This window comes from Sceloporus undulatus, chromosome 1, assembly GCF_019175285.1.
Source record: "Sceloporus undulatus isolate JIND9_A2432 ecotype Alabama chromosome 1, SceUnd_v1.1, whole genome shotgun sequence".
Lineage (NCBI taxonomy): Eukaryota > Metazoa > Chordata > Lepidosauria > Squamata > Phrynosomatidae > Sceloporus > Sceloporus undulatus.
In genome coordinates, this window is record NC_056522.1 from 307,580,551 (window position 1) to 307,599,669 (window position 19,119).

Sequence of the window (19,119 nt, forward strand, 5' to 3'; positions counted from 1 at the left end):
CTAATGCTCAAACCACTATCCCAGCCACATATTTAATATTTAGCACCTTTGAATCTAACTATCAAGGGGAAAGAAGTTTGTAGCCTAAACTTTCACAGATAGTTTATTTCATGAGACACATGAAGTTTCTTTTTCATGAATAGCTCCTTTTCTGAAGCATCTGGAAAGTATGTAGCTTATCTAGTCAAGGGGCTAGTGTTTTGAAAAATAGATTTACTAAAGTATGAACTCAAAAGATGGATTCGTAAGAAAGCTGAAGTTACACCATAGAGATAGGTCTCTGAGTCCAATCTCTGTTAAATTCACTATGCAATTTTATGAAATCACTACCTTTCTGTTTCCATTTTGTGTCTCCACAAAATAAAAACAGCAGGAGCCTATTTCACAGGATTATTGTGAAGATAAACACAAATGAATATAAAGCACTCTGCAAATGAAAAGTGCTTCTCTCTCTGTAATGATCTGTTGAGAGTATGACTACATTTACTACGTAATTCAGTAAGCCTAGAGTGCTGACCACTTAAAAGCAAGAGTCAGAAAATGCTATGTGCTATTTGCTTTCAAATGTATTTTGTCCCTGAAATAAATAGGAGCATAAGATTAACAACTGGCAACCAGCATGTTTCAATAAAATACTAAAACACAAATGAAAATGAGTCAGTCTGTATGCTTTGTTATAGAATTAATTTATATTAATTATTGGATGGAAATGCTTGCAATGCAGGAAACTTGACATAAAGTCAAGCTTTCACCCCCTTCAGATAAGGTAAAGTTAATAATTTGCACTCTGATATTCAGAACAGATTCTATTATCATGAAACTAATCAAATTTCAATTCTGAACTTAAAAAAATAAATTAAATACAAAAAGAGCATCTACAGAATAGAATGAGAGGCTTGACTGCTATATAAAGAGTATGAAGTCAAGGTTTTCCTTCAAATGTCCCCCCTTACAGATAGTTTTCTGATCTGAAAATATGCTCACTTGGTACCAAAATCAAACCTCAAAATGGTTGTTAAATAAAAAGAAACTTCTCTATCTTCCAGTCCAGTTTACATAATGTAGAATTGGAAAAGGGAAAAATAAGGGAGACAAATTCCTTAGCTGCGTGGAAGCTTTCTATAGTCTGGAAATAACACCTTTCCCCTACTTCCTATTGCAAAACAAGTTACATTTTGTTTTGCATGTCCTAGGAATCACAAATAAGAAGAGAGAAAAAAATCATAGTTTCCTCATTTTTGTTATAGCAGTAACGGGGAGTAATGACTCCCTCTAGCTAGTAATTTAGGTATTGTTGCCTTAAAAAACCTATTCTATTAGAAGTGAATGTATATTAAGAGGTAGGCCTTATTTTTATGTGACTTAGTCCCATATAAAATTGCCCTATTATGCAGGAAGGAAAGGGAAGGATGCATCAGAAAACGTGATTTCTTATACAGACATGATCCTCAACTCGCTTCTGGCATATTTTATAGAACATGTCAGAAGTGACGTATTTAGAAATGCTAAAGGACAGAGAGTAAGTCTACCCTAATTATATTGCTTTATCTACTAAAATAAGAAGATTTCCTCTCAACACATAGCTACTGCATTACTGTGATGTCATTTAAATGCTTAATCCACTAGCCATCTTGTTTCAATTTTTAGGTAGGTGATCTTCAAAGACAATAAAGTTTTGAAATTCAGAATGAAGATAACATGGTTCTTCTAGATTCAGTTTCTTCCTCTGAATTCTTGAAAATTCTGTCTCAAAAAAGCAAAAATCCTTCAACAAGGAGCCAACTCTGATTTACTGTTTATGACATGATCTGCATACTTGCTATGTGACAAAGCTATCCATTCAAAACTTCCAAAGGCAAGGAATAAATTCAATTTACTATTTATTACAAAACAAATCAGTCACAAAACCAAAACCGAATGAAATCATGGTACTCAGATTAGCTTTCAATACAGTGTTTTCTGTATCCTGGCAGTTTAAATAAGGGCAAGCTGGGAACTGGAAAACAGGGGTTACCAACTGGAATGGGGAGGTGTCAAACAGGGTAATCTTTTCAATGTTCTGGCTCCTTCAGTTATTAATAGTTTTCACAGAAATACCAGAAATTGCAGTTCAACAAAAAGATAAAAAATTCATTCACAATAGCCAACTTTCTTTCCTAGCCTATGTATGAAAAATTTCCAATTTACACAGATAAGACTGTTCTGCTGGAAAAGGAAATGGTGAGCAAAAAACAATCCATTCTACATTACTGCTGCACAGCTACAGCAAGTTTTCTATGTTGTTATTACTCAACTTTTCAAAAGAGTATCAAATCAGTCTTGTACAGTTGTCTTGATATCAAAATATAAACCTTACTAAAGATGCTCTACACACTCCACAGTCTCTTTATCAATATATAACCTTCTTTCCTTGCTTCAACATATGAAATGTTAAGTTAATATGACTCATCTATTGGCATCACATCAAAATTGCCCTGGAACTATCAGAGGCCCTCTGAGCTAGCTAAAGAATTTACTGACACACACATTATTATGCTGACTTCAGAAGACAATTCACCAATATTAACAGGAGGAAAAACGTATGTTTCTGACTTGATTTGCCTTTCAAGCACAGCTGCCATACTGATCAGTAAAACAATTCACTACATTTTAAAAGTCAGACAATTTCCTACCCCACCCAGAAAAAAAACAAATTAAAGCTGCAGTGCAATTAAACTTAGCTTCTCTAATTTTGGGGAAGAATGTTAATCCCAAACAAACCTCCAACAAGAATCAGAAAACACAGATCATGATACAAAACAAAGTTTTATAGTAAATGAAATTAAGACAGGATGAAATTGCAGACTTAAGTCACATACATGATTTTGTACTGATAAGATTCAATGAGAAAAAGTTTGACATTTATATTTTAATCATGTTCCAACCCATTTTACTCTTCTTGAAAAATACTTATTATTTGTAAGTTTTGCCTTCAGGACATAGTGACCATGAAGTCAGCATAAAAATGTGTGTGTCAGTAAATTCTTTAGCTAGCTCAGAGGACCTCTGATAGCTTAATTCAGTTAATTGTCAATTAATGCCTATAACAGAAAAAAAAATTAGGATTCTGGGGTCCCTTTTCATTTCACCCCATTTCAGAGCCACAATCTATGTTGTCTCCATCAGTACTATGTCATATTATATTTATTAAACATAAAATGTACTACCCAATATTAAATGTGAGGAAGTATATTTTCTATTTTAAAACATGCTATCCACAAGCTAACTACTAATTCCATGATCATGATCTCTTTGGAAAAGCAGGCTATAAATAAACAGTATTATTATTATTATTATTATTATTGTTGTTGTTGTTGTTGTTGTTGTTGTTGTTGTTGTTGTTGTTGTTGTTATTATTGAAAAACACTGACCTGACATCTGTTTGAGCTCTTTCTCTCTCCCCCCATTTCTCTTCAGTTAAAGTGTGTGTCAGTGAGGGAGAGAGGGAGGTATCTCACAAATACCTGTTTATTTTTTAAAACAACATGCATACAGAGACTTCACAGTCTCCACCTTGTTGCTGAACATCTGTAGTAAGGAAAGTTAACTTAAATACCTCTTTCCTGAATGGTAAGCAATAATATGCACTCTAGCATCATGTGACAGAAGAAACAGTTGTTTAACCTGTTCTCTGATTCATGCATCATCTCTGAGACCAAAAGTGAAAGAGTAGAATATGGTTGTTTTAAATACTGAAGACAAGAAATATATAAAGGGAGACGATCATGCCAGCACATATACGATAGAGCATAAGATCTCTCAAGTCCTTCTCACAGTGCTGAAAAACATAGCTCATCATCACTAGAAAGCAAAAGTGAAGACAATAAGAACCTGCTCCAGCTCATCTGAACAACTGTAGTAATTATCATCATCACTTTGATCTGAAAAATCCTTGTGAGTTTCATTGCTTTATCACATTACAACAATATGACAGCATGATGGTGCAATAGCACCGGCAGCAAGCCCTCTGTACTGCATGATGCTACATATGTCTTTGTGTCATGCCATCATACCATCGTGGCAAATCTGCATTTTTGCATGTCAAAAATAATTAATGACTACTTCTTGAGCTTCAAAACAGTAGTTTTTTGGGTGCAGAACTCTGATCCCACTTTCTCTCACAAAAATCCTGTGACTGGGTGAGTGGTGGGCAGGCTGGGGGTGTGACCAGCTAGTACCTCTCTCAGAATTCCCCAGGAGATTTGAGCTGGGTGATTGTTCTAGGAAGATCACGTCAGTGTCATGTCACAACAACAAAGCACTCCCTAAAATATTAAAGTATGCACTGTAAACTATTTTTAAAAAGAAGTTTAGAAAGGCATCCAAATGAAAAGGTAAGGACAAGTTGTTTCATCCACACAAGAGGTAAACAAATGATGGGGGTAGCGTGGCCAGTCCACCTTCTTTTCATGTTCAGTTTCTTATGATGAAACAGCTAGGCACTGTTATGACATCTTTTTGGTATGCTGGCATACAAGCAAAAAGAGGAAAAAGGAGGACGAGGACCAATCATGAAGCTAAAGGGCGGGATAGGTGTGAAGGCTGTTGACTCCATACTGTACCTGTACTGCGGAATTGAATCTGTGTGTAGTGTTTTTAAATTGCGAGATTACTGCGGAAATGAAGAATGGTCCTGTACAATTCATTTCCATCATATTAATCTCTACAGCCGATCAACACGCCATAAAGGTAAAATGCAGTAAAGCTCTCAGTGTTACTTGTGGTTTAGTCTATTACTGATTTTACCTGCAAACTGACGGGAAAGGATCTTCAAAATCATTTTTACATTTTTAAAAAAATAGACCACCACAATACATTTCTTCAAACACACTGGCTCCACTGCATATAAACCATGGCAACACAAAGAACTGAGTTGGAGAAAGCAGTGCTAATGTCTGGGAGAGCAGGTGGAACAGAGAAAACCACTAATTCTTGGGAGGACCCATCTGTCCTGACATTTACTACAATTTCCAAAAAGCAATCTGATTCATGATGGCATCTAACGAGAACAGAATTTTAAACATGCTCCAGTCATGTACTAATGCTGCAAAGAAATCATGAGATACCACTATATACAAGGCGCTATTCACAGACTACTACCAATTTCTTCAGAAGAAGCACAAAGAAATAATTTCCTGATGTAGTTCCAAGTACATAGCATTTGATAAAATCGACAACAACTTGGCACAGTTATGAACAGTATCTCAGGCTCCTGATAACAGACCAGACTACCTTTCAACAGTTAGAAGTAGGAAGGCATGAGGACTTAAAGTCCTCAAAAGATCTCCAGGCACTTGTTTTCTACAGTATCTGCTCAAAGCTTCAGGTCAGGGCTAATGTTAGACATTTAGTGGCTGGTCACCAATGTGTTCAGCCAGACTGGAGGGATGCAAAGCTGTGCTCAGTGGCTGCATTGGTTTTTGTTGTGTTATTTAAAAAAGTTATTATCTGCATTTTGTTGGAATGGAAGCAAGGTTTTTATAGGTGGCTTCCCCTCACCCCAATTTCCAGTGTGATGTCACTTTTATTAGGTAAAATCAGTGAAACACAGTTTCACTAAGAGTTAACATTACAAAACACAGTAAGCACTTAAAATATTATAAAAAACAACAATGAAGAACTGTTGTTGTTATGCAGATATATGCTCTGCCACAAACTTTGCTACTGTAAATTATGATTTGCTAAACAAGACTGCCTTATGGACTCATGCACTTCCACCTTCCTTCACCAATTCTCTAAATTTGCCATGACAGCTAAAGTAGCAAACTAGTTTCAGCACCATATAAAGAAAGCAGTTTGCAAATCTATTCACTTTTCGGTCTAGATTCATGGTATTAAACATATTTTTCAGAGACAATGTAAAAAACAACTAGAAAGAACCATGCAGAGGAAAGAAACTACACACCAAGACAGACAGCACATCTGAATCTGCAAGGCTACTTCAAATACTAGCATATGGTTGCACGTAGCTGAACTGAGACAATGTGTAGAATCATAGAGTTGAAAGAGATCACAAGGGCCACCCAGTCCAACCCCCTGCCATGCAGGAAATCTCAATCAAAGCATCCCTGACAAATGGCCATCCAGCCTCTGTTTAAAGACCTCTAAGGAAGGAGACTCCACTACACTCCAAGGGAGTGTATTCCACTGTTGAACAGCTCTTACTGATAGTATGTTCCTCCTAATGTTGAGGTGGAATCTCTCTTCCTGCTGGCTGAGTTTGACTCCCAGCAAATATCAGGATAGTTGAAGTCACCCATCACTACTACATCTCTCCTTTCTCAGTGTGTAGTCATCTGTTCTAGAAAGGCATCATCCAATTCCTCAATCGGGGGTCTGTAGTAGAGTCCCACAATAACAACCTTGTTGTTTCCCTCCCCTTTAATTTTTATCCAGATGCTCTCCAGCTGGCTTCCAGGATTGATGTCCTGGATCTCTTCACTGGTGTAAATATCCCTGACATATAATGCTATTCCTCCTCCTTTCCTATTTGGCCTGTTTCTCTTAAAAAGGTTATACCTCTCTATTTCTACATTCTAGTCATGAGACTCATCCCACCAGGTTTCCATGATGCCTATTGTATCATATTTGTTTTCTTGTGCTAGAAGTTCAAGTTCATCTTGCTTATTTCCCATGTTCTGTGCATTAGTGTAGAGACATTTAAGACCATGTGTCTCATTTACTTGTTGCCTGTGCAAGGTTTTTTTGCCTCCCACTGTTGGGTCCTTGCACTGTTTGCCTTGTTCCCTCTATGACAGTTTGACTATTTTCTCCAGTCCTTTTGCCTTCCTTAATATTGTCTCCCTCCCCCACGAAACTCAGTTTAAAGCCCCCCTGATCAAAGGTTTCTGCCAACTGGCGTGAGGTGCAACCCATCCTTTGCCAGAAGCCCCCCTCGTAAAACCACAGCCCATGAGTCAAGAATCCAAATAGTTCTTGGTGGCACCATCTGTGGAGCCAGTTGTTTACATCTGTTATTTTCCTCTCCCTTCCTGGACCATGCCCTTCAACTGGCAGAAGAAATGAGATGACAACCTGTGCATCCATCTCTTTCAGCTTCTTCCCCAGAACATCGTAATCCCTTCTGATATTCTGAAGGCTGTGCCTTGCAGTTTCATTGGTTCCCACATGGACCAAAAGGAAGGGATAATGATCAGTAGGCTTGACAAGTCTTGTCAGCCTTTCTGTCACATCTCGGATCTTAGCCCAGGCAGACAACACACCTCCCGAGACATCTTGTCAGGTCCACAAATCACTGCTTCTGTACCCTCAGCAAGGAGTTGCCCACCACATGCCTCCTCCGAGGCTTAGCAGTGACTATTCCCTGTGGTGGTACTCTCAGGCTCCCCTGCTCTGTCCCTGAAGTCTGTCCATGCTGCTCTTCCTCATCATCCCTGATAAGGGAAAGAGCTTCAAATCAATTCTGTAGCTGCAAGCTCCCAGAACAAGTCCTGATTTCTCTATTTCTGTGTGTGACATTCCTCCAGCTGTAATTCAGAGAATGTTTTTTCTAATCATAACTATTTCCCTTAATAATTACAAATGCTGGTTTGCACAGACACTTCTTGTACAAAATCAACACCAACAAAAAAGATGCAAAAGACAACCTATGCTGGAGAAGTCAAAACAAAGTGCTACAATAAATGTCCCATGAAAAATGTAATTCCATGCATAAAGAGAGAAGGAGTATACTCAGGTTGCAAGAACCCATCATCATTGTGATAAGCATAATTTGAACAGTGTTTATGTCTGGTTGTTCTAAACAAAATTTCTCAGTGGTTCAGTTCAAATTCTGCTCAGCATTCCACCTCTAAAGAAGGAAAGGAAGTACTTAGAGAAAGCTCACAAACTAATATGATAGCAAAGACCTTGCTATTGGAATATCTTTTTGGGGGACACTATCATTTATTTGCTCTCCTCACCAGCTGAACCTGGGGAACTGATCTAGCTAATATAGTTGATGGTACTAGATAGATTTATTCTTAGACTTTTGTTGTTGTTGTTGTTGTTGTTGTGTGCCTTCAAGTCGTTTCCAACTTATGGCAACCTTAAAGCAAGCCTATCATGGAGTTTTCCTGGCAAGATTTGTTCAGAAGTGGTTTGCCACTGCATTCCTCTGATGCTGAGTGTAACTTGCCCATGCCCATGGTCATCCAGTGGGTTTTATGGCCATGGTCTCTCAAACCATGGTCGAACGCTCAAACCACTACACCACACTAGACATTCTAGACAGACTTATTTATGAATTACTCTCAACTTCTTCAAAGCCATTTGAGCTAATAGCCATTATCACATAATGAGACTATAAAATACCTAATTAAATTATGTGCTGTTTGAAGAATTTTCTTTCATATATCCCAAAACTATTCCTGATTATATAATAAACTTTAAAAACTTCATTCAGACTTCTGTAAAATAACTCTTCTGATATGTTCAACACAATCAAAATTCTGAAACAAACTTTCCTTTTGCAGAAACCATGCTAATTCTTATTCAGCAATGATTCTAGTTTCACATGTTTGACAACTGCTCTCCTAGTATTACTTTCAATCAATTTATGTGCAATGTAAGTCTGTATCACTACCAATTTTGTAAAACTACAATGGCTACTCCTTAACTCAAAGTTAAATGCCCAGTTTTGTGTTACATTCATTTTTCAGCTTTTTTAGAACTCTTGTGTTAATGCCAACATATTATTTTGTTTTAACTGTAAAAAGATTCATCCTTTTTCAACTCTGATTTACACACACACTCTCTCTCTCTCTCACACACACACACACACCAGGTTATACCACTATAATTTTGAAGTTTAACAGACCACATGTAGAGATAGGGTGTAATAGTTAATTTGTTACTTAAATCATGGTTAGATAAGAGCTATTTAAAATGAATAATTTAAAATCAAGAGAAGTTAAATTAAGTCAGTAATTTGATAAAGGATCATAGATTCAATTTTTAAAATAAGTGCAATTAATATATTTATAGAATCATAGAATCATACAGTTGGAAGAGTCCATAAGGGCCATCCAGTCCAACCCCCTGCCATGCTGAAAATCTAAATCAAAGTATCCCCAACACATGGCCATCCTTCCTCTGTTTAAAGACCTCTAAGGAAGTAGACTCCACTCCACTCTGAGGGAGTTTGTTCCACTGTCAAACAGCCTGTACTGTCAGGAAGTTCTTCCTAATGTTATGGTGGAATCTCTTTTCCTGTAGCTTGCATCCATTGCTCCGGGTCCTAGTCTCTGGAGCAGCAGAAAACAAGTTAGCTCCTTCCTCAATATGACATCCCTTCAAGTATTTAAACAGGGCTATCGTATCACCTCTTAACCTTCTCTTCTCCAGGCTAAATATCCCTAGCTCCCTAAGTTGTTCCTCATAGGACATGGTTTCCAGACCCTTCACCATTTTAGTCGCCCTCCTTTGGACACGCTCTGGTTTCTCAACATCCTTTTTAAATTGTGGTGCCCAGAACTGGAGACAATATTCTAGACATTATATTAAATTCAGATTTGCTTTAAAAATACTTGTCTTCAGGAGTATTTCTCACCCCATGGGAATACCAAAGTTTTGCAGTGTATGAAAAAATCTATCATGCCCATAGTCTTATTTGTGAGCACAAAGCTTTCAAACACCCAGAACCACTTACAAGAGGTGGAATACTTGTTCTGAACAGTTGTTAAGACTCCTTTGCTGTTTTAAAAGTGGAATACATTTGGATCTTCGTCTCCACAGGGGGGATCCATTCTGGAACCTCCTCCCCCCCACCCCACACACAGATATGAAAAACGCAGGGCATCAAGTCCAGTTGTCCCTAATGGCAGTGCAACATACGTGTAGCTGTGTGCATATGCTACCATTGGTGACAACAGAGCCTGCCATCTGTGGATGCTTAAATCCATGGATGGCAAGCTCACAGAAAGTGAGACCCCACGTATAATTTTATGTCTTACAAATACTGCTTCTCTTATTTCAAATTCAAAACAAAACAATCTTGGTTCGAAGACTGTTTAGGATATATAAATGTTTTGTTTACTTGCAGGAAAACCTAGCAATGGTATCGTGGGAAAACTTTCTACTGCAATAACAGAAAAGTCATTCAATGAAGAATTATTTGACATTTTAAAGACATCCAGACTATGCCACTTCAATGCTGCAATAGTCCTTACAAGCAAATTTTCTTCACATGGTGCTTTCTATTGGTTTTCTTATCCACTGGCTTTTCTTATCAACTGAGTATGTGTATTCATGTACAGCTTATTCTGCCAGATGGTGCCAATGTACACAAAGTCTTTGGTTAGCAGGCATTCTGGCAATCCTAAAAAAAGTTGTATTCCATCACATTTCAACAAGTGTAGAAATAAGGTTCACCAAATGCTCTTACTGAATTGTAACCAAGATGAGTTTCCCATAGTGTACCATGCTGCCTGCCCCTGTAAACGTCTCCTTTCAGATGATTCCTGACAGTTTGGCACCATCACAATGCAATGCCAGCTTTTCTAGTTTATCTTGCTTATACTGCCAGAATGAACATTTATTTCTGACCTCAATCAACCTTTATCAATTCTTAGATCCGTCCTAGGTCTATGCCATATTCAAAGCTGCTCAAACATGACAGCCAGTTAATCAGTGACTTGGTGCAATGCTTGTTTCCTTGTTGTTGAGCCATAAGTGCCTTGTGAGTTTACGAAATCTTTTCATGCTCATCACTATTTTGAAGAGAAAGCACTTGGGACTGGATACCACCTTCTCCAAGGATTCAAGTTGTCCATGATACACCTACATCAGAAGCAGTAGGCCAGTGTGTGCTTTCAAGTCAGTGATGTCAAGGTGTTTCCATTCAAGGTATTTCCAATTCATTGTCACTTTCATTCTATGCCTGATACATAGAATAAAAACGACAGAAACCCAATGCATATTGTACTGCTCTACTGGTCTCATATATTATGTGGTAAAGAAAGCTGAGAAAAATAGTTTGAATGTTTCTAGCACTGATTCTTTGTTTGCATCCTCCTTTGGTCCAACATGTTCCTGAATGAAGTTTCTCCTCTCTTCCATGTGTTCCCGGAAGCTTTTCAAGAGACTCCTTCTCAACTGTGCTTCTCAAAAGTGCTTGCTAAATACTCTGAAGGAACAATGTCTACAGGTTCTGAACAGATTTCTACAGGTAGTCGGAGTGCCTTCATCTTTAAGTATGCAGAAAACTCTTAGAGTTTTCTTGACTGCAAACTGATGCTTCTTTTTGCTTTCATGAACAGAATGCTTCACTATCTTAATCAACAATGCATTGTTTATGGAGGTGGAAAGGTTTCAATATAGTTGTCTTCCAGTTCCTCTCTGTTTAACTAAGAGGATGAGTTGTTTTTCACCCAAGCTAGTTTCTCCGTATCCACCACAAAATGGCATGGGAAAATTTTTTGTCCCAATACGTTAATCTGGCTAGGACAAAAAACAAAACAAAAAACAAAAAAAACAAAACAAAAATAAAAATAAAAATAAAAAATAAAAAAACAAAACAAAAAAAACCTACCAGTAAATCTGTTTTATTTTTTAAAAGCACACAGCAGGGGACAGTGTTGTAAAATGCCTGCTTTATATGTTTAGTTCTCTCTGATTGTCGAAAGACAATGTAGCTCTGGTGGAATAAACTCTCCTGTCTGGATGTGAATTAAACATTCAGATTACTAGAAGTTTACAGAATTATTTTACTGCTTTAATGTTGAGGTGTCTGTGCAAGCTTCAAGCACTAGATAAAATGTTTTTTGCCCATTACTACTTTGTCCAATACTTTTTTGTTGTTTTGCTAAATGTATCCAACAAGAGCCCAAGTAGTGACTGCCCACACTTAATTAACTTATTTTCACTCAAGGAAAATTTAGCAGTTGTCTTGGTAGCTGGTAGGAGACATGTTTTTAGAACACGTTTTAAAAATATGCTAGGTTCCCTACCTGTTTCTCACTCAATGCTGTGATTTTGGCTTGAAGTTCATGAAGCTGCTTTTTCAAATCAGCATTCTGTGTAGAAAAAAAGTATTTATGTGAGATACTATTCCACTTCTTAACATAGAACCATAGAAGGACAACTTAAGAAAAAGTATGTTGTAAATATTAAAGCACCACTAGGTCATAGTAAGTCAGATTGCTTAAATAACTCAAAAGTGAAGTGTATTTGAATTGCTTTGTGCTACAATTGTTCAGTGGATCTTTTCAATGCTGGGGGACATTTTTGTAACTGGTGGAGAAGGCACAATATAAAGTGTCATTCATTAGAAAGCTTAATTAACAAGAACTTGCAGAGGCACTTTAAAATATACAGCACAAAAGCGTTTTCTTTCATGGGATGTGCTGCACTAAAGAACAAATGAATAATTTCAATAAATCTGTTTAACAGAAAATCCTCATCCCACCTCCAGAGACTTCCCCCATGAACATTTTTTTCTTGAAAATTCCATGCATGTGCTGTGTACATGACATGACAAGGAAAGAAAGAAAATCTATTGATTTCAAATGCTAAAACTGTAGTGAATACCCATTTATAATAAATACCCATTAAGTTATGGATTGGCATCTGCATCAACTCTTAGTATCAATCAACGTCTTTACAGATTTTATCATAAAGGCAAGGGTTCTGTACCAGCAAACAGCTAACAAAGATACCAAACATGTAGTTGAAACATCCACATTTAATTCTCAGGAACAGAGTCCACTCTATAATAAGTTACTATTGTTGTTATATACTCATTACATACTCTTATAGATTGTTCTGCTTCCCTTTGAAAAATGAGCCAACAAAAGGCAACATACAAGCAGTTCTTACAGCTTTTAAGAATGGTATGAAGAGTGTGAACTAAGCATACTTTACCTGTGGATCTTGCTTCATTTGGGCAACCAATTTCTAAAAAGAAAATACAGACACATTAGCATTTTGCACAGACAACTGAAAGTTCTTCTGGAGTATTCCATAATGATTATCCTTGACTTAAGTTCAATTTAATCAGGTTTCAAATGCCAAAAAATAATACAAAAAATCTTGAGATGTTAAATGCATGTATAGAACTGTAGCTTCTCATAAAATATGTTGCCTATTACTGCTACTATTATCTTCATGTTTAAGCAGGCTAGTACTGGGAGCAAAGATAAAAGTTACTAAAATACATCTAGGGGAAAGTCTTTGGAAAAAGAAGAACTTAATCTAAGTGATCTGTCATTGCAAACTAGCATGTTTTTGTCCACTTCAGGAAAGAGCAAAGAGAACCACTTTTAGTATAAATGCTATGTGTTTAGATAATTAAAATCTTGAGAAATAACTGTAGGTATTTAGTGTATGTGATCTTCACAAAGGGGGTGGTGTTAAGAAGAGATTTTGCTATTTCCCTAAAAGATCTGCAGAATATAATCTTTAGAAACTACATTATGGGTTTTTGTTTTCATTTCCAACCTAAATAACAAACAATACACCATGTAAACCAGTGGTTCCCAACCTTTTCTATGCTCTACGCTCCTAGGGAATGTTTGATTCACACCCCCTACAAAATTAATATTACAGTTGGCCCTCCGTTTTCACGGGGGATCCGTTCCAGACCCCCCTCCCCACAAAAATGGAAGCTTGTGCTTATTCAAGCCCCATAGGTTTGAATGGAGTGTGTCCCTGTGTGCGTGGGAAGGACATGTGCGCCACTGCAAATAGCAGAGGTCGCCCTTCCGCATATATTCAATATATCCTCCACAATAGGAGGGGCGACTGCACATTTCTGAGAAAATTCAAATGATGGAGGTGAGACAGGCAAGTGGAGAGGCCCAGAGGGTTGAAATAATTAAAAAAACCTGTTGTTATTTACGAATACAGGATGATTATGTCAGATTTAATTATTTAAAAGCAGTGCTTTGACAGTCAGGTACTTACTTCATTGTCATTGTTGTGTGTCTCTAAGTCATTTTTGACTTATTAATTAATATCCTTAATATATACAATACATATCATATTTCTATATATGAATATATTCCTACATTCTATTACATATTAACAAGTTATTTTATATTTCCATTCAGTGTCCCCCTTCCCCGGAGCCATTTCCATCCTTATATTCCATCCAGAATTTCACTTCATCTTGTGGAAGTAGTCTTCCATCTTCTTTTCTCAATGCTTTATCAATAAATTCTTTCCAAATCCCCTCAAAATCCTTTCTTTTCCATAGTCCTTTTTTTACTTTCAATTTACATGTCAATTTATCATTATTAATCGCTAATTTCCATATCTCTTTATACCAATCCTCCACTTCTACATTTATTTTGGTTTTCCAAAACCTTGCTATAATTAATCTCATTGCTGTAAGCAAACTTGTTACCAAATCTTTTTCTTCTTTTTTCCATTTCTCTGAGTTATATAATGAGATACTTGGACTTTATCTTTTTTATTCATACATTTTCTATTTCTAATATCACTTTTTCCCAAATTTTCTACAAGTGGATCCTTGTTAACGCTGGGGTTTGGTTCCAAAATCCCTGTGTATAACAAAATCCTGTATGCTCAAGTCCCATAAATAATGCCATAGCAAACTGGTGTGTCCTTATAAAAATGGAAAATCAAGGTTGTATTTGAAATTATATTTTTGAACATTTTCAAGCGTGTATGCTTGAATCCATAGTATAAAAATCGTGTATAAGAGGGATAAGAAACAGGTTGCTACCTGTAACTGGTGTTCTTCGAGTGGCATCTGCGAATTCACCAAATGGGTTATTTCTGCGCGCATGCCAGCTAGCTTCGGAACCTTCTTGGAGAGATTAAAGGCGTTTTGGCGGTACCCCGCCCACTCTCCGAGCCTTTAGCGGTTTCCCTCCTAAACCCTCAGTTCCATGCGCCGCAGTAGCAGCAGCCCAGGACTGAAGAGAGGAGGGCACGACTGTGTGGGGAGGAGGGGCGGGCTTGTGTGAATTCGCAGATGACCACTCGAGAAACACAGTTACAGGTGAGCAACCTGTTCTTCTTCTCGGCCTTGCGAATCACACAAATGGGTTAGACTAGCGAGCTTAGGTCAGTGGAGGTGGGAGTGCCATGCCACCAAGAAAGGCATATTGATCCCGAATAGAACCAAGGCAGATGTAAACATGGGGACGAACAGTCCCCTGACATGTCGACCTACAGAGTCGGGTGGAATAATGAGACGAGTGGAACAGTTACCAATGCAGTGAAAAGGCCCATTGGTAGAAAAACGGGCTTGCCAGTAACCATAGGTTGCACAGACGTGTAGGTAACTTTGATGGCCCATAATAAATGGCAGTGTAATCTAAGAGACGGAAGCACCTGACCAGTTAGCACAGATTCCTTAGTAATGAAGATTATTGCAAGGCCACCGAATAGGGGAGTATGAAAAAGACAGTCTGTGGTCAACAATGAGATGGTTGGAAAGTGCATCCATAGAGAGAGAGCCTAATGACATCGAACTGGTGAGAGACTCCAGCAATGATTTCTGAAACCACGGTGGACACACAGAGAGGAGGAATATTACCCTCATAAAATCACAACAAATTTCTGACAGATAGAGGAGATCGCAAGATCCATTTGTTGTGTCCACCATGACACCTGTATCGTAGCCAATGTTCCAGGCTATCAGCATGAAGCATGCAGATTCTGGTGAAATGAGAAAGAAAACAACAGTGGCTGGTATGATGCCAATAAGACTATCACACCTTGTAAAAGTAAAGGATACCACACTGTCAGGTGAAGAAGTCCCTGTGGGGATGGTATCCCATGACATGATGTCCTGTAGAAGCTGTATCAAGGATATGGAGAGATGGCAAGAACAGCCAGAACTGATATCAGAGCAGTGGAGCTGGAATAGATTAAGAGCCACAAAGTCCAATCGTAGCCAGCTGGTGCAAAAACCAGGCAATACGACAGAAATCATGATAACGCTATCCCTATGCTTAGGAGGACGACTCAAGCTGTAATATTAATCTACTGCAACATGTCAAATGAGCAGAAGGGCTTGGAGACCATAAACAGTGGCTCAAACCCCTTATCATATAGGTCCAGGGCGCATGAAGTAACTGTGACAGTGCATAGCAATTAGGCAAAGCCGAGGACTCCCTTAGGGGAGAGATGCCTCAAGAAATTTGCAGAATGCATGGTTAGCCTGTTAGGGTTGCAGGTGGAGGTCTGAAATATCGCTCCTCACCCATCAATGCCTTGGACCAGAGGTTCAGGAGAAATAGGAGGTATGACATACAGTCGGCCAGGAGAGATGGAACAGGTATGCAAATCTCGAGACTCAAAGTACCATGAGGTGGACAGAGTTTAAACGAGGCTCAAAAACCGAGGGATGTCCCCAGAGGGCATTTCTGCCCAGAGTGGAAATGGAAAGGAATTGTAGCAGTATTGTTTGCCACCTTCCATGGAAGAGAGTGGATCATATGCCTTAGGTGACACTCACATTGGGAAGTGGCAAAACCTTTCCTTATGAATGATGGTCTCTGTGGTTTGGTATCAAAGCCCCCCATGGGGGGGGGACAAGATGGTCACAATTGTGCGGGTATTGGTTGTATAATGGTAGCGTCCCTAGTTATGGAGGGAACAACCAATTTATGAGATTTGATTGTACAGTCCTGAAGCCGTCCATAGGGTGAGGGATTATCTGTATCCAGAGGTGAATAGATTGTGATCCCAAATTTTACAGGGATCAACTCAGAAGTCAGACTTGAATGTTGGCATTAAGTGACATTTAGCCGTCCAGTCGGAGATGAAGGAGTCGTCATAAATGTAGTGTGTAAATGGCGATGTCTTCCCTCGTATGGAGGGAGTGCCACATCCCCCGAATCGGCTTATAGGATAGCCGTGATATCTATGCGCGGTACAAAGGAATATTTACACTGTACAGTAAATCTCGGTACAAGGGGTACAGCCATCTTACACTTACGGTAATCTTGGTACAGAGGGAACAGCCATGGCTTTGAATCCAAACCGCATCATCCATACTGGCTGGTGGGAACAGGTAATTGTGGCCTCAAAACGAACCCGATAGCAGCAAGGAGCATGCAACGGTATCAATAATGGCCTCAGAAACTGGCCAGGGAGTCAGAGACCGATGCAGATCGAAGTTGGACAGCCGCCAATGGTCTGGCACTGGAGAGCCAGGGACCCATAGGGTCGATGTCAGGCTGCAAGCCAATCGTATGACTCAGGAAGTCAGGGACCATAAGGTTCCACACTGGGCTGCCGACCATTCGGTATGACCCTGAGATTCAGGGACCGACGAGGATCCATGTTGGGTGGCATCCAGTGGTATGACCCCAGAAAGTCAGGGACTGATGAAGATCCGTTGGCAGCCATCCAGCTGTATGACCCGAGGAGTCAGGGACCGATGAGGATCCACTTGGGCGCCATCCAGTGGTATGAACCAAGAGAGTCAGGACCGATGCAGATCAGTTGGGCAGCCATCCAGTTGGTATGACTCCGAGAGTCAGGGACCATGAGGAGCCCAGTTGGGCAGCCTCAAGTTGTATGACCCAGAAGAGTCAGGGACCGATGAGATCCACTTGGGCAGCCATCCAGTTGGTATGACCCAGAGAGTCAGGACCGATGAGGATCCAGTTGGGCAGCCATCCAGTTGTATGACTCCAGAGAGTCAGGGACCTGATGAGGATCCTGTTGGGCAGCCATCCAGTTGGTATGACTCCGAGTCAGGGGACCGATGAGGATCCATGTTGGGCAGCATCCAGTTGGTATGACTCCAGAGTCAGGGACCGATGAGATCCATGTTGGGCAGCCATCTCAGTTGGTATGACTCCGAGAGTCAGGGACCGATGAGGATCCATGTTGGGGCGCCCATCCCAGTTGTATGACTCCAAGAGAGTCAGGGACCGATGAGGATCCAGGTTGGCGCCATCCAGTTGGTATGACTCCAAGAGTCAGGGACCGATGAGGACCATGTTGGGCGCCATCCAGTTGGTATGACTCCAAAGAGTCAGGACCGATGAGGATCCATGTTGGGCAGCCATCCAGTGGTATGACCAAAGAGTCAGGGACCGATGAGGATCCATGTTGGGCAGCCATCCAGTTGGTATGACTCCAAAGTCAGGGACCGATGAGATCCATGTTGGGCAGCCATCCAGTGGTATGACTCCAAGAGTCGGGGACCGATGAGGATCCTGTGGGGCAGCCATCCAGTGGTATGACTCCAAAGAGTCAGGACATGAGGATCCAGTTGGGCATGCCATCCAGTTGGTATGACTCCAAGAGTCAGGGACCAGATGAGGATCCAGTTGGGCAGCTTCCAGTCGGTATGACCCAAAAGAGTCAGGGACCAATGAGGACCATGTTGGCGCCATCCAGTTGGTAATGACTCCAAAGATCAGGGACCGATGAGGATCCACTTTGGGCAGCCATCCATTCGGTATGACCCAAGAGTCGGGACCATGAGATCCATGTTGGGCCCAGCTAGTTGGTATGACTCTGGAAGTCAGAGAGACCAGCAGACTGAGTCAAGGCAGCCAGCAACACTCTCTTCAAGAGATGAGAAAAGCCATGTAAATGGCCTTGAACAGTTTTGTCTGCAGCAAGAGCCAGTGGTGAGGAAGAAGGCTGGTGGCCATTCTATAAGTTATCTCAGAGATAAGAGGTGGAAGAAGTGGCGGCATATTTATGTGCGATAAGGGCTTGGCAGTGCACTAGGCAGGCACTGTTTGAAACTTTTCCTCAGAGAAAAGCGGGAAAGTTCTGGCCAAGCACAGCATTTCCCTCAGAAGGGAAAGGGCCTCAGAATTTAAATTCACATTTAAGTATGTGATTCTCTAAGAAACTGCACTACAGGCTGTTGTTAAAACAGCATAATTTCCAGAGTTTAAATCCACATTAAGAAACTGTAGTAAAGGCTGTTAAAACAGCTTTATTTCAGAGTTTAAATTCACATTAAGTAATTGATTCTCTAAGAAATCACAGGGCAAGTTGTTGTAAAGCAACTTTACCTCAGAATTTAAACTTGTATTTAAGTAGGAATTCTTTAAGAATCGCAGTATAGCTGTTCTAAAACAGTATATTTCAGAATTTAATTCACAATAAAGTAAACGATTTCTAAGAAATCGCAGG

General features: G+C 39.6%; 1 protein-coding gene across 2 annotated transcripts in view; it reads right to left on the minus strand.

Annotated features, from left to right (window-relative positions):
* PHF21A (PHD finger protein 21A) overlaps window positions 1–19,119 on the minus strand; it is a 188,622-nt gene that overhangs the window by 100,072 nt on the left and 69,431 nt on the right. For both annotated transcript variants that reach the window (XM_042452798.1, XM_042452786.1), the window contains exons 4-5: window positions 12,901–12,933; window positions 11,988–12,053 (exon numbers count right to left, since the gene is read on the minus strand). In XM_042452798.1, the coding sequence (XP_042308732.1) occupies window positions 11,988–12,053; window positions 12,901–12,933 (99 nt within the window). The remainder of the gene's footprint in view (window positions 1–11,987; window positions 12,054–12,900; window positions 12,934–19,119) is intronic.